Source organism: Paramisgurnus dabryanus, chromosome 7, assembly GCF_030506205.2.
Source record: "Paramisgurnus dabryanus chromosome 7, PD_genome_1.1, whole genome shotgun sequence".
NCBI classification, from domain to species: Eukaryota; Metazoa; Chordata; class Actinopteri; order Cypriniformes; family Cobitidae; genus Paramisgurnus; species Paramisgurnus dabryanus.
The window spans coordinates 26,867,291-26,883,309 of record NC_133343.1 but is presented as its reverse complement, the minus strand read 5'-3'; the positions used below and the strand labels follow the sequence as shown (position 1 = coordinate 26,883,309).

General features: G+C 35.7%; 1 protein-coding gene across 1 annotated transcript; it reads left to right on the top strand.

Moving 5' to 3' along the window:
- The first annotated feature begins 592 nt into the window (after nucleotides 1–592).
- Nucleotides 593–14,434, top strand: twf2 (twinfilin-2). Its single transcript, XM_065279863.2, has 8 exons — nucleotides 593–938; nucleotides 7,701–7,879; nucleotides 9,669–9,764; nucleotides 10,901–11,005; nucleotides 12,509–12,634; nucleotides 12,825–12,975; nucleotides 13,190–13,311; nucleotides 13,440–14,434. Exons 1-8 carry the CDS (start codon nucleotides 842–844, stop codon nucleotides 13,593–13,595), a joined length of 1,032 nt encoding a protein of 343 aa, XP_065135935.2. The 5' UTR covers nucleotides 593–841; the 3' UTR covers nucleotides 13,596–14,434.
- Nucleotides 14,435–16,019: the final 1,585 nt, after the last annotated feature.

The following is a 16,019-nucleotide window of genomic DNA, read 5'->3' as shown; positions in this document are numbered from 1 at the left end:
TTAACGTTTCATCTTGAGGAAAGCTAAATTTGTGTAGGCATCCAATGAGACATGACTAGTGACAAATGATGTCATAGCTTATTTAGTTATGCATTTTGTCACCTGCCCATCAGAGGCCTTTTAAGCCCAACCAAACCACATCAGACTCAATCCAGTAGTTGTGTAAAAGTTGACATTAAAGTGATAGTTCACACAAAATGTAAAATTCTGTCGCCATTTACTCACCCTAACCATGCAGTTGACGGTACCCATTGACTTGGGAAAACATATACTATGAAAGTCAATGGGTACCATCAACTGTGTGTTTACCATAATTTATCAAAATATCTCCCTTTTGTGTTCAACAGAAACTTATACATGTTTAAAACAACATGAAGGTGAGTAAATGATGACAGAATTTTCATTTTTGAGTGAACTATCCCTTGAAGAGAAAATGATGAAATGAACCTTAAATACAATATTTGTATGGATGATTTCACCAAGTGGTCCCTGGGCAGTGCTGGGGGATGGTCAGGTGGTCACCTTAGGCCAGCCAGTATGCCTGCTAAATTTGGGGCGAGAGGGATCAGGTTCCTTTTGCAAGCACACATGATCCTGTCCCAGTTACAGGAGCCTTCTCTCACACACTTGCTCCTCTCCAGCTTGGACAGCACACACACCGTCACTCACCGAACTCTCGGGTCAAACCGCTCTTTTCTATTGTGTTTTAATGTTCTTTTAACAAACCCCTTCCAAACAGACCAAGATTTTCAAGATCATCCAGGTGATCCGACCTGTGCATCCGGCTTCATCCAACTCGGAAGTTTGCTCGGCGGGTAGGAAGGCATCGCGCTGACCCGCCATGTTTCTGGTTCTGGTGGTCACAGAAGAGTTGAGGGAGTTTCTGGCCAGAGCGAGAAGTGGATTTGGCCGCCTCATCCAGGTGTTGATCAAAGACGGTGAGTGAATTGAGGGTGCGATGTGTTCGGGCTCTTTGTATTCATCTTGAAAGAGAAATTAGGAAATCTATTTAAAAATTTAGGTTTTAGAAGATGGAACCTCAAACATTGGTTTTATATAGGGTGTACTTTCCAATAATATATGTTTTCTCAACTAGATGTAATCTTTGTTTCATCTGACCCTGTGGTAGTCATGGTAAATGTACAAAACACTGTCATATTTCTATTGTATTGATTTGTACTACGGTGCTTTTTGGTACCTTTACTCTCAGAACAGATTGGCACCAATCTTGTCACTGAGATGGTACCGTTTTAAAAGGTTATAACGTGTACCATTTAGGTACAGACATGTCTACATTTGGTACCAATATGTCTCTTTGAGGTACTAATAATATTTATTCATGATACAGATTCTCACAAAAGCTGCCACTAAAGCAGTACCCTTTTAAAAAGTACACCGTTGTATCTTAAGGGTGCATATTAGTACCTCAAGAGGACATATCTAGGTATCCTATTTTATTAACAATAAGTTTGTATAACTTATTGGTTAGTGTTTTTTTTGGGGGGGGGGGTGTTTTGCCGTTGTGGCGAGAGCATATATGAGGACAGAGAAACAAAACATGTTTCACAATGTGTTTTGATCTGAGCTCGGTCAGATGACGTAGACACTGGAAGCTTCAGGAGAGCTTAACTGTGCCGAGGTCAGAGGAACGATGACCTGTTCTCTGTTGCAATGAAGGTGTGCGAGTGTGTGTGTGTGTGTGTGTGTGTGTGTTTGCATACGAGTGTCAAGTACTCCTGAAATGCAAGCTCACTATCGGGTGACAAGATCCAATTGCTTAAAAGATCAAAACACTATCGAATTTGTGTGAAGTCACTCGCCATTACCTAAGTTCAATTCTGGGTGTGTGCATGTGTCCGTGTTCACACTCTTTCTTGATTCAAAGTTTTTTTTCAGTGACAGAGTCATTTTTTGTGAATTACTGTTTTCTACATATAACCTTGATATTTTTAATACAATAGGTGACTAGGTGCCATATTTAACATCTCCAGTCACTTTAAAATCATGTCGTAGAGAGATTCATTTTAGGATTGTTGCTATTTGGACTTTCTGCCATCTGGGCTTTTTGAAGACGTCTGGGTGGACATTTTATCAGGAGCCTTTTAGATATTTCAGGCCGGTTTGGAATGAGACAGCACGGCAACAGTTTTGGATATTTCCGTTGACTGGGTTCCTGAGTCACATGCATATCTCAACCCCGATTGGTCGATGACAACAGTCACGTGATTAGCTGCTAGTCAGGGTTTGTAATTATAGGATTTTCTTTGTTAACACTGACAAAGCAAGAAGATGACATTCGATCCAAACGTGGTGTCACGTGATATTTGTTGTGGCGATGTTTATTATGACATGCAGGACTCATGGAGATGTTTGCGTTTTGATGCTGGCACCTACGTGCAGGCAAACAACTTTCCGTATGTGTGTGTTAAGGGGTACGCGAAAAGCTGATGGAAACTATGTGTCAGGGCTGATAGCTGGAATGTGTGCAACCTCAGAATAGCAGCTGCTGTGAGAGAGCATCAGGAAATCCCCTTGATGGTCGATCAGACTGCTTACGTGTACGTGGGTGGACGGTGTTCGTGATACATGCGGTTATTGATTTGCTAGATGTTTTTGACAATAGGCACAATTGAAGTTCATTTCAGTTCAGGTGCAAATTCTCACAGTCGGCACAACCTTTAGATGCTTTAAAGCAGAGGCCTTGAATGCAATTGCACCCTTGATTGCAGTTATAATAGGAATGGCAATACATTCATAGCAAGCTTTTTAAAGCAGGGCTACTAAACGGTTGTCAACATTAAAATAAACTGCAATGCACGTTTCCCCAATTATTTTTAAACTAGCATTGGGTCAAAAAGAGAAGAGCCTACATATTGGGTTAAATTAACCCAGAAAAGGTTTTGGACCCAACAATGGGTTTTTATAGTGTAAGCTGTACTTCTTTACAGTGGTTATTGAGGGTATGTTGGGCTGAACATTTCAGGAAGTCAGTGATGTGCTCGCGTGCAATGTGATCCGTGTAAAGTTTTAAGCTGAGACAGTAGACCAATGACATGAAGGACCTGTAGGATCATATGTAATTTTGGTAACACTAAATGTGCTTACATCAGCAATGTACTGTCCTGGTTTTGTATGCGTGTGCATAACTGTGTATTGTTGGTCTGATGTTTGACTTGACTTGCTGACAAAATACAGTATTTGTGAAAACTGGAAACCCCTTCCAGAATATATATATATATATATATATATATATATATATATATATATATATATATATATATATATATATATATATATATATTTATATATATATATATATATATATATACATATATATATATATATATATACATATATATATATACATATACATATACATGCATACATACATACATACACATACATACACATACATACACATACATATATACACACATACATATATACACACATACATACATACATATATATATATATACATTATACATATACATACATATATACATATACATATATACATATACATATACATACATATATATACATATATACATACATACATACATATATACATATATATATATATATATGAAGAGTTTTGTTCCAAAACGCAATAAATCCATTTTGACTAATTTCGGTTAAAACGTGTTTTCTATACCAAGACACTGACAAGATGAAAAACACTATTTTCTGTTACAAACTTTCACATAGCATCTTTAAGTTATAAAAACATAAGAAATTCAAATCCATAATTTTATTTTCAAATATTTATGATAAAAACTGATTCAAAAATAAACATTAATGGCATTAATCAAAACACTTCGTCACTGAACCTTTTTAAAGCGATCAGCTGTAAAATGTTTTGTTCCTGCTCGATTTTCATTGGCTTCAAGTAAAATAATGGAAACATTTTCATAAGATCCCCTGGTTTCAATGTGTTAAAGGAATTGTCTACGCTTTTGCCATAATAAACTATGTTATTACCTCAACCTAGACGAATTAATACATACCTATCTTTTTTCAATGCGTGCACTGTACAGCGCATTGTGAATGTGTTAGCATTTAGCCTAGCCCTATTCATTCCTATGGTACCAAAAAAAAGTTTTATTTTGTGGCACCATACTAACTGGTATATCTCCTCCTGTAACAGTCTTTAAATAGGGAAAACACGGAAGTGTTTGGTGGCTTCCCTGTTTGGTACCATAGGAATGAATGGGTCTAGGCTAAATGCTAACACATTCACGACGCGCTGTACAGTGCACACATTGAAAAAAGATAGATATGTATTATTTAGTCTAAGGTGAGGTAAGAACATAATATGGCAAAAGGGTAGACTATTCCTTTATCATGACAGAAGCTTGATGCTGTTGGGAGAACAAGCAACAGCCGGCATTTTTCCTGATGGCTTACGTTTCTTTCCAGCCCCGGAAAACCACCACAGGTTTATCAATGCCATCAAAGTATTATTTTCTTTTTGTTTGTTTGTTGATCACAAAGTGCAAAGTAGATGAGAAAAACTAGGAGTCCGTGCATTCAACGCACCTCCATTATTTGTTTACAATGCGTGGAATGGTGCGCTGTAATTTGTTGAGCGGATTTATTGCATTCTGCAGAAAAGGAGGAGTGGCGTTTATCGCGTTTTGGGAAAAAAGGTACAAAAGATGATAGAATAACACGCGGATTTTGGATTTTGCGTAAAATTAAGAATTTACTTTTTAATAATGACCAGATACAATACTGATTTTACAAAAATGAATAAATTAATTAAAAAATAAGTTACTGCTAAAATCAGTATATATATTTTGTAATCATTGGCTGGAATTCCTATATGTGAATATTGTACTTATCTTTTATAAGTGAATTTAGATGGACAGTTCCTACAGGAAAGTGTTTTCATGCACTATAATACACTCTCCACATTACAGCACATTTATAGATCCCACAGTCATCCCATCTTTTTATATGAGAATGAATCACTTCTTAGAAAATCTGTGTTGTGATGATCATTTTATGATGGTAATAACACTTACACTTGTTATAGAGCAAAAGGCCTTTAAAATCACACCTTGTTATTGCTTTTGATGGAAGCGCTGGCTCAAAAATTTTAGAACGTTGGAATTTTTATTCCTGGACTTTTTATCTTCTGCATATTTTTAAACAATAGAAATTCTTTATACAACAAATTTTATGAAGAAATTTATATATAGCAAAAATGCATTTTTTACTTTACAGGTATACTAAACATAACACAATGTTGTACCTCTTTGGGTACATGTAAGGTACATACTGTACCTTAAGGATCTATCGTGTACCTTTAAAGGTTTAGTTAACTAATTTGTAAACTGATACAAACTGTTCCTTAAGGTACACAATAGGTCCTTGGGGTAAAATATTGCACCCCAAAAGATACAACATGTCAATATGTTGTATAGCCATAAAGGTAAAAGGTAAAAATTAACCATGTAAACTTAGACAAAATGTACAAAACTGTACCCTTTCTGTCGCTGAGGTGTTATCCTAAGGTACTGTTTTGTACTTTAACAACATAATACAATGTTGTACCTTTTGGGGTACATATGCACTTTAAAGGGCACATTTCACAATACATTTTTAAGATGTCAAATAAGTCTTTGGTGTCCCCAGAGTATGTATGTAAAGTTCTAGCTCAAAATATCATAATTTGTTATAGCATGTCAAAATTGTCACTTTGTAGGTGTGAGTAAAAATGTGCAGTTTTGGTTGTCCTTTTAAATGCAAATGAGTTGATCTTTGCACTAAATAGTGCAGATTAAGTGGAGGTATTATCCCCTTCTGACATCACAGGGGGAACCAAATTTCAATGACCTATTTTTCACATGCTTGCAGAGAATGGTTTACCAAAACTTAGTTACTAGGTTGTTCTTTTGCACATTTTCTAAGTTGATAGAAGCACCGGGGACCCAATGATAGCACTTAAACATGGAAAAAAGTCAGATTACTGTGATATGTCCCCTTTAAGAACCCATTTTGTGCCTTTAAATGTATAATTAAAGGTTATTTCACTGGTACAAAATTGGTCCTTAGGGTATATGATACTACATTTCAGTGTGCTGTAGGCTAAATCTATACATTCTAACAAAAAATACTAACCCATGGCTAAGTATACTGTGTTAGACTTGATGAGACTATTTCCAGTGCACTTATGTATTGGTGTTTTTGTGTTGCTATAATTGCTTCTATTGTTTACCTCATTTGTAAGTCACTTTGGACAATAGCGTCTGCTAAATGACTAAATGTTAATGTAAATGTACCTATAAAGGTACAAAAAGGTACCACCCCAGTGACAGAAACACACTGTATTTCTGACAGTGTATAATGTTTTTGGAAAAGAGTTTATACTGATGTCATACTGAAGTTGGCAAACATGTCAGCGAGCTAAATAACCATATAAAAGTTTAATGTTATAGCACATCAAAGATCATATTGTTTCTATAACATGGCTTGGATCAATACAAGCAAAGGGCAGAATACACAAGACTATAAAGATTGTGAGATGGTCATAAACACATGCTTGTAACTTTTTAGTAATTTTGATTTGTGAAATGTGAGGTGCTTAAGAATAGATATGTGATTTTCTGTTGTGGACACCGTTGTTGTGTATACGTTACAGTTAAATGTAATATAAAAATATGGAAATTATTAATGATTCAATTATTTTAATTTGCAAAACACTTTAGAATATATAGGGTTGTTTCGCAGACAGGGATTAGTTTAAGCTAGGACTAGGCCTTAGTTTAATTAGGAAATATAACTAGTTAAAAAAACATGCCTTACTAAAAACATTACTTGTGTGCATTTTGAGGCAAAACAAAAGGCACTGATGTATTTTTTAAGATATGTCATAGTTTTCAGTTTGGACAGCTCTTACCTTTATTTTAGCCTAGGACAATCCCTGTCCGGGAAACCGCCCCATACTGTTTAAAGCAACTTAAAAGAAAAGCATTCATTGAAACTGTGGCAAAAAACTTATACGATGTTTAAGTATGTATGTGTTATATAAGTCATTGAATGTATTTTGTTCATTGAGTAAATTAAATAATGCATTTATTCAATAGATTAGTATCGCATTGCATTAACTGTATTAAAAATGTATTAAAATTCATCCAATTTTGGTACCTTACTAGCGGTCTTATGAGTTCCCATGTATCCTGGACACTAAATGATGCTTTTCCATCACTACCTTGCTCAACTCATTAAAAATAAATACAAAAATAATTAAATTAAACTTAAAATGTATTTTTCATAAATAAAAAAGTGAATATACCGGCACAGTTTATAACTGACCTATATAACAATTATATAACGATTACCTAATTTCATACTTTACATTTAGTCAAGTGTGTCCAAAATTGATGACACCCTTCACTAGTGGAGTGTTTGATATATAAATAACTGAAGATTACAGTGTCTCTATGTGAAGTAAGCTGCAGTTGCTATATCAGGTTAGAGACAAGGTTTGTCATGTACTTTTTATAGCATAAGCTAGATAATACAGTATATAACATTTCACTTGTTTGTTATCAGTAATATTACACAAGTGTAGCCTTGTCGTAAACATGTTTAGTGATAAACACTATGCTATGATAAATGTTATAAATTATTGTTATGTGTGTTGTGTTGGTTGCGCTAGATTTGTGATGAGAGCATTTTCTGTGTTTCAGAGCAGCTGGTGCTGGGTGCATACAGAGAGCCACGTCAGAGTTGGGATAAAGACTATGACCATTTCCTACTTCCCCTGCTGTGCCCTCACGAGCCCTGTTACATTTTATATCGTCTGGACTCTAAAAACGCCCAAGGCTATGAATGGCTCTTTATCTCCTGGTCACCTGACCAGTCTCCAGTAGGTTGAACATGTAGGCATGAAGATGTTTGGCATGATCTGGTTTGACTTTAACTATCTATAGTTCTTCATTAGCCTATAATAAACTAAAAAAAACATTTATAAACATCCTTGAAATAATAAATTAGTATTAGTATATTGTTCCTGTTATTTATAAGAAGTGTGAAACATAACACTATGTATAGTGTTTAAATGTATTAAACCAGCACCCAGTGTAAGGGTTGTGCCACAGCTGCCTCAAAATAACAAAACAGTATTGGTTATTAGCAAAATCATTGTTTTTGTAATGGTATATCCAGCTTTAGTCACAGTAGTAGCTCTAATGCTAAAATATCATTATTGTTGTTATCAATTAAATTTACTGTTTTACAAGAAGAGCTTGACGTCAGTCTGACGTTGGTTTTTGACATTAAACCAAGTGTTACATCTGGACGTCAGGCCGATTTTGGGTTTTGACGCCAACCTGACGTTACCTTTTGACGTCAACCCGACATTAGAGCTTGACGTCAGCCCGGCGTTAGTTTTTAACGTCAAACTGACGTTAGAGCTTGACGTCAGAAAGATAATGTTTTTTGACATTAACCTATTGTTACAGCTTGGCGTCAGGCTGACGTTAGGTTTTGACATCAACCCGACATTAGAGCTCGATGTCAGGCTGATGATGGGTTTATGAAGTCAACCCGATGTTACATTTTGACGCCAACTCGATGTTACAGCTTGACATTAGTTTGATGTTGGTTTTTGACATCAACTTGAAATAGAGCTTGACGTTATGTTTTGACATTAACTTGACGTTGTGGCTTGAAGTCAGTCTGATGCTGGTTTTTGACACCAACCCGACATTACAGCTTGTCGTCAGGCCAACGTTGATTTTTGACGTCAACACGAAATTATAGCTTGACATCAGTCCGACATTAATTTATGACATCAACCCGACGTTAGATCTGGATGTCAGCCCGACGTTGGTTTTTGACGTTAACCTAACGTAATAGCTTGATGTCGGGCTAACATTGTTTTTTTAATGTCAACCCGACGTTACAATTGGACTCAGTCCGACGTTGGTTTTTGACGTCAACCTGAAATTCTAGCTTGATAGGCCAACATTAATTTATGACATCTGGATGTCAGACCGATGTTAGGTTTTGCTGTCAACCCAATGTTACAGCTTGTTGTTAGCCTGACATTGGTTTTTGATATCAACTTAACGTTACATTTGGACGTCAGTCCGATGTTAGTTTTTGACGTCAAGCCGACGTTACAGTTTGATGTCAGACCACCATTAATTTATGACGTCAACCTGATGTAACAGCTTGATGTCAGTCTGACGTTGTTTTTTGACATAAACCCGATGCTACAGCTTGATGTCAGGCCAACGTAAATTTATGACGTCAACCTGACGTAACAGGTTGATGTCCATCCGACGTTGGTTTTTGGCTGAAGTTGGTAAACTATATTCTTTTCTTAGATTCCACAGTGTTTTTGAACCTTTGATATTTAAAAATACTACAGTATTTACAGTACACCCTTGAAAACCCAGCTCTTTTTAGAGGGTGTTACGGTTTACAACTGGTTACTGGAACATTAATTTTTTAACCCAGGGCTGGGACAATATTGCACAGAACACAGAGCTGGGTTAAAAACAACCCAGCATTAAGGCAGGAATTTTACACAGTCACCATTTAGTTTTTTTATAGAAAATGTTTCAATATAATTGTTAATTGGTATACAGGCCATAGAGTTTATTCTGTTACTGTTGAATTAAAATGTAAATCATTGCTTTTTGATACAGGTCAGACAAAAGATGCTGTATGCAGCCACCCGAGCAACAGTGAAGAAAGAGTTCGGTGGTGGCCACGTCAAAGATGAGATGTTCGGGACAGTCGAGGTACTAACATACACAGTAACATCATGCTTGAAGAACATTTTTGGACAGTACACAGTTTTTCCATAATGTCTGTATACTGTCCACAGATTAAATCTCCCATCTTAGAATTTATTTACCACCTTATACATGTACCTGCAATGAGAATTGCATAAGCGATGCAAAAGTCATGGGTTCAATCCCAGAAAACACCAAAACTGATAAAAATCCATTTTTACCTCGACTCTGGATAAAAACAAATGCAATGATGTAAATGTAAGTAATGATCACCTAACTACGGTTTTAACACTGATTGATTGCAAAATAAAACATGATGTATTTCCACAAAACACCAAAAAGCCATAATAAGGGATGTGTGCTGATATATAAACTCATTCCCCCATTATCTGTATTTACCTGCCAGTCAAATACTGTACCCTGAACCTGTATTATTCCCCCTTGATAAAGTTCACAGAGTGGACCACCATGTTCCTTTATTTAGAAACAGGACTCTTTCTGGACTGTTCTAGGAATGTTCTTTGAATTCATCACCAGTCATGGTCAACACAAAGAGAATAAATATACACTGTTCATACAGATCAAACGCCTGTACACATATGTTCCTGTAAACCAGCTGGTAGAGCGTTGCATCAGCTGCAGCACAAAGGTCATGGGTTAAATTCCCAGGAACACAAATACAAAAAAAACTTTGAAAACTTGTAAAGCCCTTTGAATTAAAGCATCTGCCAAATCAGCTTTTATAAGGTAAAGTTGTGTATTTAAAGTGCAACTCTAGTTTTTCTAATTTACTTTTCAACCTAAAAAAATATTTATAGTCATTTTGTTACAGTTAGAATGAATCAAATTAACATTTGCACAATAATTTTTTTATATATTTACATTTAAATTTCCACTTTGGTGGACAATAAAGATGTACAATACCATGGGGTGATTTCCAGGATAGGGTTTATTCTAGTCCCTTTTAAAAACACCCTGTACTCACATATCTTAACATAAATGTCTTAGTATAACTTAGGCCTAGTTCTGGCTTAATTTAAACCCTGTCTGGGATGCCACCCCACTATGTTTTATTTTTAATTCATCATATGTGAATGTACATGTCATTGTAAATAATTGCTCTATTTTTTTTCCATCACCAGGAAGATGTTTGCTTTCAGGGTTACCTGCGTCACATTACGTCATGTTCAGCACCAGCCCCTCTGACAGCCGCTGAACAGGAGCTACAGCGAATCAAAATCACAGAGGTGAAAAACACTACAGCTATCCATCTATACTAACACATACTACATGGTATGGTGACCATGCATTTAATTCTTGAGCTCTTTGTTAAAGCGTCAAACATGGGAATTCTGACATTTCAATGTAAATTTAAACTTTAACACATTCTTTACTCAATCTTTGTGCTTCCAGGGGAGAGTTAGACAGGTGAGTGCTTGAAATCTCATAGACATCTTTAGAAATTTGCTCACCTGATATAAAAACTGTGAAACGCATTGCTGTCTAAGAAATAGGCATATTCTAAAACTGTCTCTCAGTCAGAACATTTTGCTTTCGTGGACATTTTTTTTAACATTTCATTTTTTATAGTGTGAAAAATGTGCTTAACTGTCATAAAATTGACATGAATTGGTCATTTTTTTTATTAGTTTTAGTTGAGATTAATACAATGTTATGTGACAGAGATTACACTGTAAAACAGTTCTGTAGAAATTACAGTATTTCTGGGTATTACTGGCAACTAGCTGCCAGTAACTTACTGTAAATTTTACATTTATATTATTTACTAAGTTTGTTCAAAGTTAAATAAACACGAAACATTTTCGGTCTTCATCTTCTACAGTAAGTTACTGGCAACCAGCTGTATAATTACAGCAAATTTTTTACAACTGTAAAAACTTTCACGCTGCCAATGATTTTACGGAATTTGTGTGTGCATTCACACACAAATATTATAGTATTATATAAATATTATATTACGAGATACTACAGTGATTATTTTAGTTTATCAATTCAATATAGTTAATACTATGATTAAACTATAGTTAATACTATAATACTAATTGTATATTCTGCACAGAAAAATAAAATATTTGTTCGTTCAACTTAAAAAAAGTAAGTAACCTGTTTGTTCTGCCTTTTTCCATGTTTAAGTGCTATAATTGGCTCTCCAGTGCTTCTATCAACCTAAAAAAAAAATGAAAAAGAACAAAACAGTAACTTAGTTCTGATAAACCATTGTCTGCAAGCATGTGAAAAAAAGCTCCTCGAAATTTGGTTACCCTTGTGATGTCAAAAGCGGATCTTATTATAATAATACTGCTCCGAGAGAGAGAGAGAGAGATAATTGACAGCACTTGGCAATCAGTGTTTGCATTTCATCGGCTCATTTGCATTTTAGAGAACACACATTTTTGCTAACACCTACAAAGTGGCTATTTTAACATGTTATAATAAATTATCTATATGGTATTTTTAGCTTAAACTTCACATATGTACTCTGGGGACACCAAAAATGTATTTTACATCTTTAAAAAAGTCACCTTTAAAAGTTTGAGTTAATTCAACTTAAAAAAAAAAAACTAGTGTAAAAACTTTTTTATATTTGTATAATATACTACAGCACACTGCAGTGTTAACTATAGTTTACCTAAATACTAATAGTACACCACATTATTAAGTATTTTTCTCATGGGGTCAAACTGTTTGCTAATGTGCTAACAAAATGCTCCTGTTATGGTCGTCTGTAGGTGAAAACTGAGATCAGCGTGGACCCTAAACATCAAACTCTACAGGGTCTTGCTTTTCCCTTAAAGGCCGAGGCTAAACGTGCCCTACAACAGCTCGCAGAGAGACGGATCAACTACATCCAACTGGTGCGATACACACAACACTTACAGTTGAAAAAATATTTGGGTGCTCCAGCCTCAATTTGAAATGAATATTATTGCATTAGAAAAATATCACAATCACCTGTTCACAGCAAAATACTTCAGAAAAGACGTCTTTACATTACATTACATTTACTGTACACTGATGATACCACTTTTTGTGTTCTGTTTATAGAAGTTGGACACAGAGAAGGAAACCATTGATTTGGTTCACACCAGCCCGACAGACATCTGCGATCTACCACGCCGGATCCCAACGGATACACCCAGATATCACTTCTTCCTCTACAAACACTCACATGAGGGGGAATACCTGGAGTCTGTCGGTACGTCCTTTCGTGACGGTGCCTGCTTAAGTCTCATAATATTATTATGATATAAGGGGCATCAAAATATAATTTCAAAATTGTATTTTCACAGAACTGTCTATATGTTATGTGGGAGGATTTTATGTAATTTTAGCTGGGTTTTTACAGACTGGGTCACATATTCCTTAGTTAGACTTATTTTTGACACACCTTCCCCTATTACTCTCCACAGTGTTCATATACTCCATGCCAGGATACAGCTGCAGTATCAAGGAAAGGATGCTGTATTCTAGCTGCAAAAGTCGACTGCTGGAGGAAGTCGAAAGGGATTTTCACCTCGAGGTGGCTAAAAAGGTAAAGCTACACTTCATGTGTTGGTTTATCATGAAAAGTTCAGACCCGGATTGATAGTGCTTTAGAGTCACACTTATAATTTGGCTGGTGTTTTAGCGTTTCTAATAATTTCATGTGTCTTCATTTAGCTGGAGATCGATAGTGGAGATGAACTGACAGACCAGTACCTGTATGATGAGGTCCACCCTAAGCAGCAGACTCTCAAGCAAGCCTTCGCCAAACCCCGCGGGCCTGCTGGGAAAAGAGGAAACAAACGTCTCATTAAGGGAAGTGGAGACAGCTAGGAAGGAGATAAAGAAAGAAATGAACTGCTCTTCCCACTGGGAGACGATAGTTTAAATTTGTTTTTACTTTCTGTGGCTTGTATCTCATTGGATATTTATTAATTTGGTGTGCTAACCTGTATATCTTTGAGAAAGAGGAATACTCAGGAATTCATTGTCTATGTAAATTTTCTTAGCATATTCTTAGAATTTCTTCTAAATGTCTACACTCAATTAAATTTTGATAAGAATTAACATTGTTTTTAATGTGATAGTATAGAGCTTATAATATAAACATGTTTGTGGTTTGTATTAATAATTTCGAAAAGAATAAGGTACGCTGGTTTACTCTGAGAAACATGTAACCATTGAATAGTCCAAGAACAAGTGCATATAGAGCCAGATCGGACATGTAAACAAAATGTGATTACTTGACTACAGTATGTCAGCTTTTCAGCTGGTAACAAATGCTGAACGATACAGATTGACTTTTAGGCAAGTAAATCTGATTCAGTGTAATGAATGTGAATAATATATTTTTTGTCTCCTACATTGATTTGATATTTTTCGTCATATATCATAAACATATATCATCACAAAATGTTGTGTAAAAGCAACTTCTAGTAGGCAGATAATTCCAAATAAAACCTTTATGTCCAACACTTTTTCAGTCTTATTGAATGATACTGAATGTTATTAATCTAACAACTGTTTGTGATTTTTTTCAAAAATATATTCCTGTTGTTTTTTATAAGTAGGCCTATACGGCATATAACAGTGTTGATAATCAGACCACAAACAGACCCTTTTCTGCAACACTTATAAGCATAATGTTACATAAATAAATACAATTTGTGTGACTGAGTGTTTGGTGATTATTTTATTTCACCTTGACATCTTAAAATTATTGACGTCAAAATCCAACATTGGCCTGATGTAAAAATCCAATATTGGCCTGACGTCAAAATCAGATATTGATTTGACGTCAAGATCCAACGTTGGTCTGACATCAGAATCCATCTTTGGTCCGACATCAAAATCCAACACAAGTGGATACATCGATCTGACAACATAAATGTTTTTTTCAGTATAAGTCTGTGGACATTTATTATGAAATATTAGCTTACAACCTAAAGGTTTCTGCAGATATTAAATAGTCTTAATTCACCTTGACTTCTGCTCAAAATTAGCTAATGACGTCAAAATCCACTGTCGTGAACGTGCCTGACGTGAAAATAAGACATTGATCCGACCTCAGGATCCAACATTGATCCGACGTCAAAATCCAACGTTGATCGGACATCAAAATTCAACATTGGCCTGACGTCAAAAAATCAGACATTGATCCGATCTCAGGATCCAACGTTGATCCGACGTCAAAATCCAATGTTGATCCGACATCAAAATTCAACATTGGCCTGACATCAAAATCAGACATTGATCCGACATCAAAATCCAACGTTGATCCGACGTCAAAATTCAACATTGATCAGATATCAAAATTCAACATTGGCCTGACGTCAAAAAATCAGACATTGATCCGATCTCAGGATCCAACGTTGATCCGATGTCAAAATCCAATGTTGATCTGACATCAAAATTCAACATTGGCCTGACGTCAAAATAAGACATTGATCCGACCTCAGGATCCAACGTTGATCCGACGTCAAAATTCAACGTTGATCAGACATCAAATATCAACGTTGATCAGACATCAAATATCAACGTTGATCAGACATCAAAATTCAACATTGGCCTGACGTCAAAAAATCAGACATTGATCCGATCTCAGGATCCAACATTGATCCGACGTCAAAATCCAATGTTGATCCGACATCAAAATTCAACATTGGCCTGACATCAAAATCAGACATTGATCCGACATCAAAATCCAACGTTGATCCGACGTCAAAATTCAACATTGATCAGATATCAAAATTCAACATTGGCCTGACGTCAAAAAATCAGACATTGATCCGATCTCAGGATCCAACGTTGATCCGATGTCAAAATCCAATGTTGATCTGACATCAAAATTCAACATTGGCCTGACGTCAAAATAAGACATTGATCCGACCTCAGGATCCAACGTTGATCCGACGTCAAAATTCAACATTGATCCGACGTCAAGATCCAACGTTGATCCGACATCAAAATCCAACGTTGATCAGACATCAAAATTCAACATTGGCCTGACGTCAAAAAATCAGACATTGATCCGATCTCAGGATCCAACGTTGATCTGACGTCAAAATCCAACGTTGATCCGACATCAAAATTCAACATTGGCCTGACATCAAAATCAGACATTGATCCGATGTCAAAATCCAACGTTGACAATCAAAAAACAACCTTGCAGATGTAAATGCAGACATCAAACAGACATCTTCGAGATGTATGTGTGCTATCATTAATTACAAATCTCACATTCTTAGAATTACAATG

Excerpts from the sequence above, each read along its gene's own strand:
- twf2 (XM_065279863.2), top strand. The coding sequence starts at position 842 with ATGTTTCTGGTTCTGGTGGTCACAGAAGAGTTGAGGGAGTTTCTGGCC. Across the intron at positions 939-7,700 it reads CCAGGTGTTGATCAAAGACG|AGCAGCTGGTGCTGGGTGCA; the intron begins GTGAGTGAATTG and ends TCTGTGTTTCAG. Across the intron at positions 7,880-9,668 it reads GGTCACCTGACCAGTCTCCA|GTCAGACAAAAGATGCTGTA; the intron begins GTAGGTTGAACA and ends TTTTTGATACAG.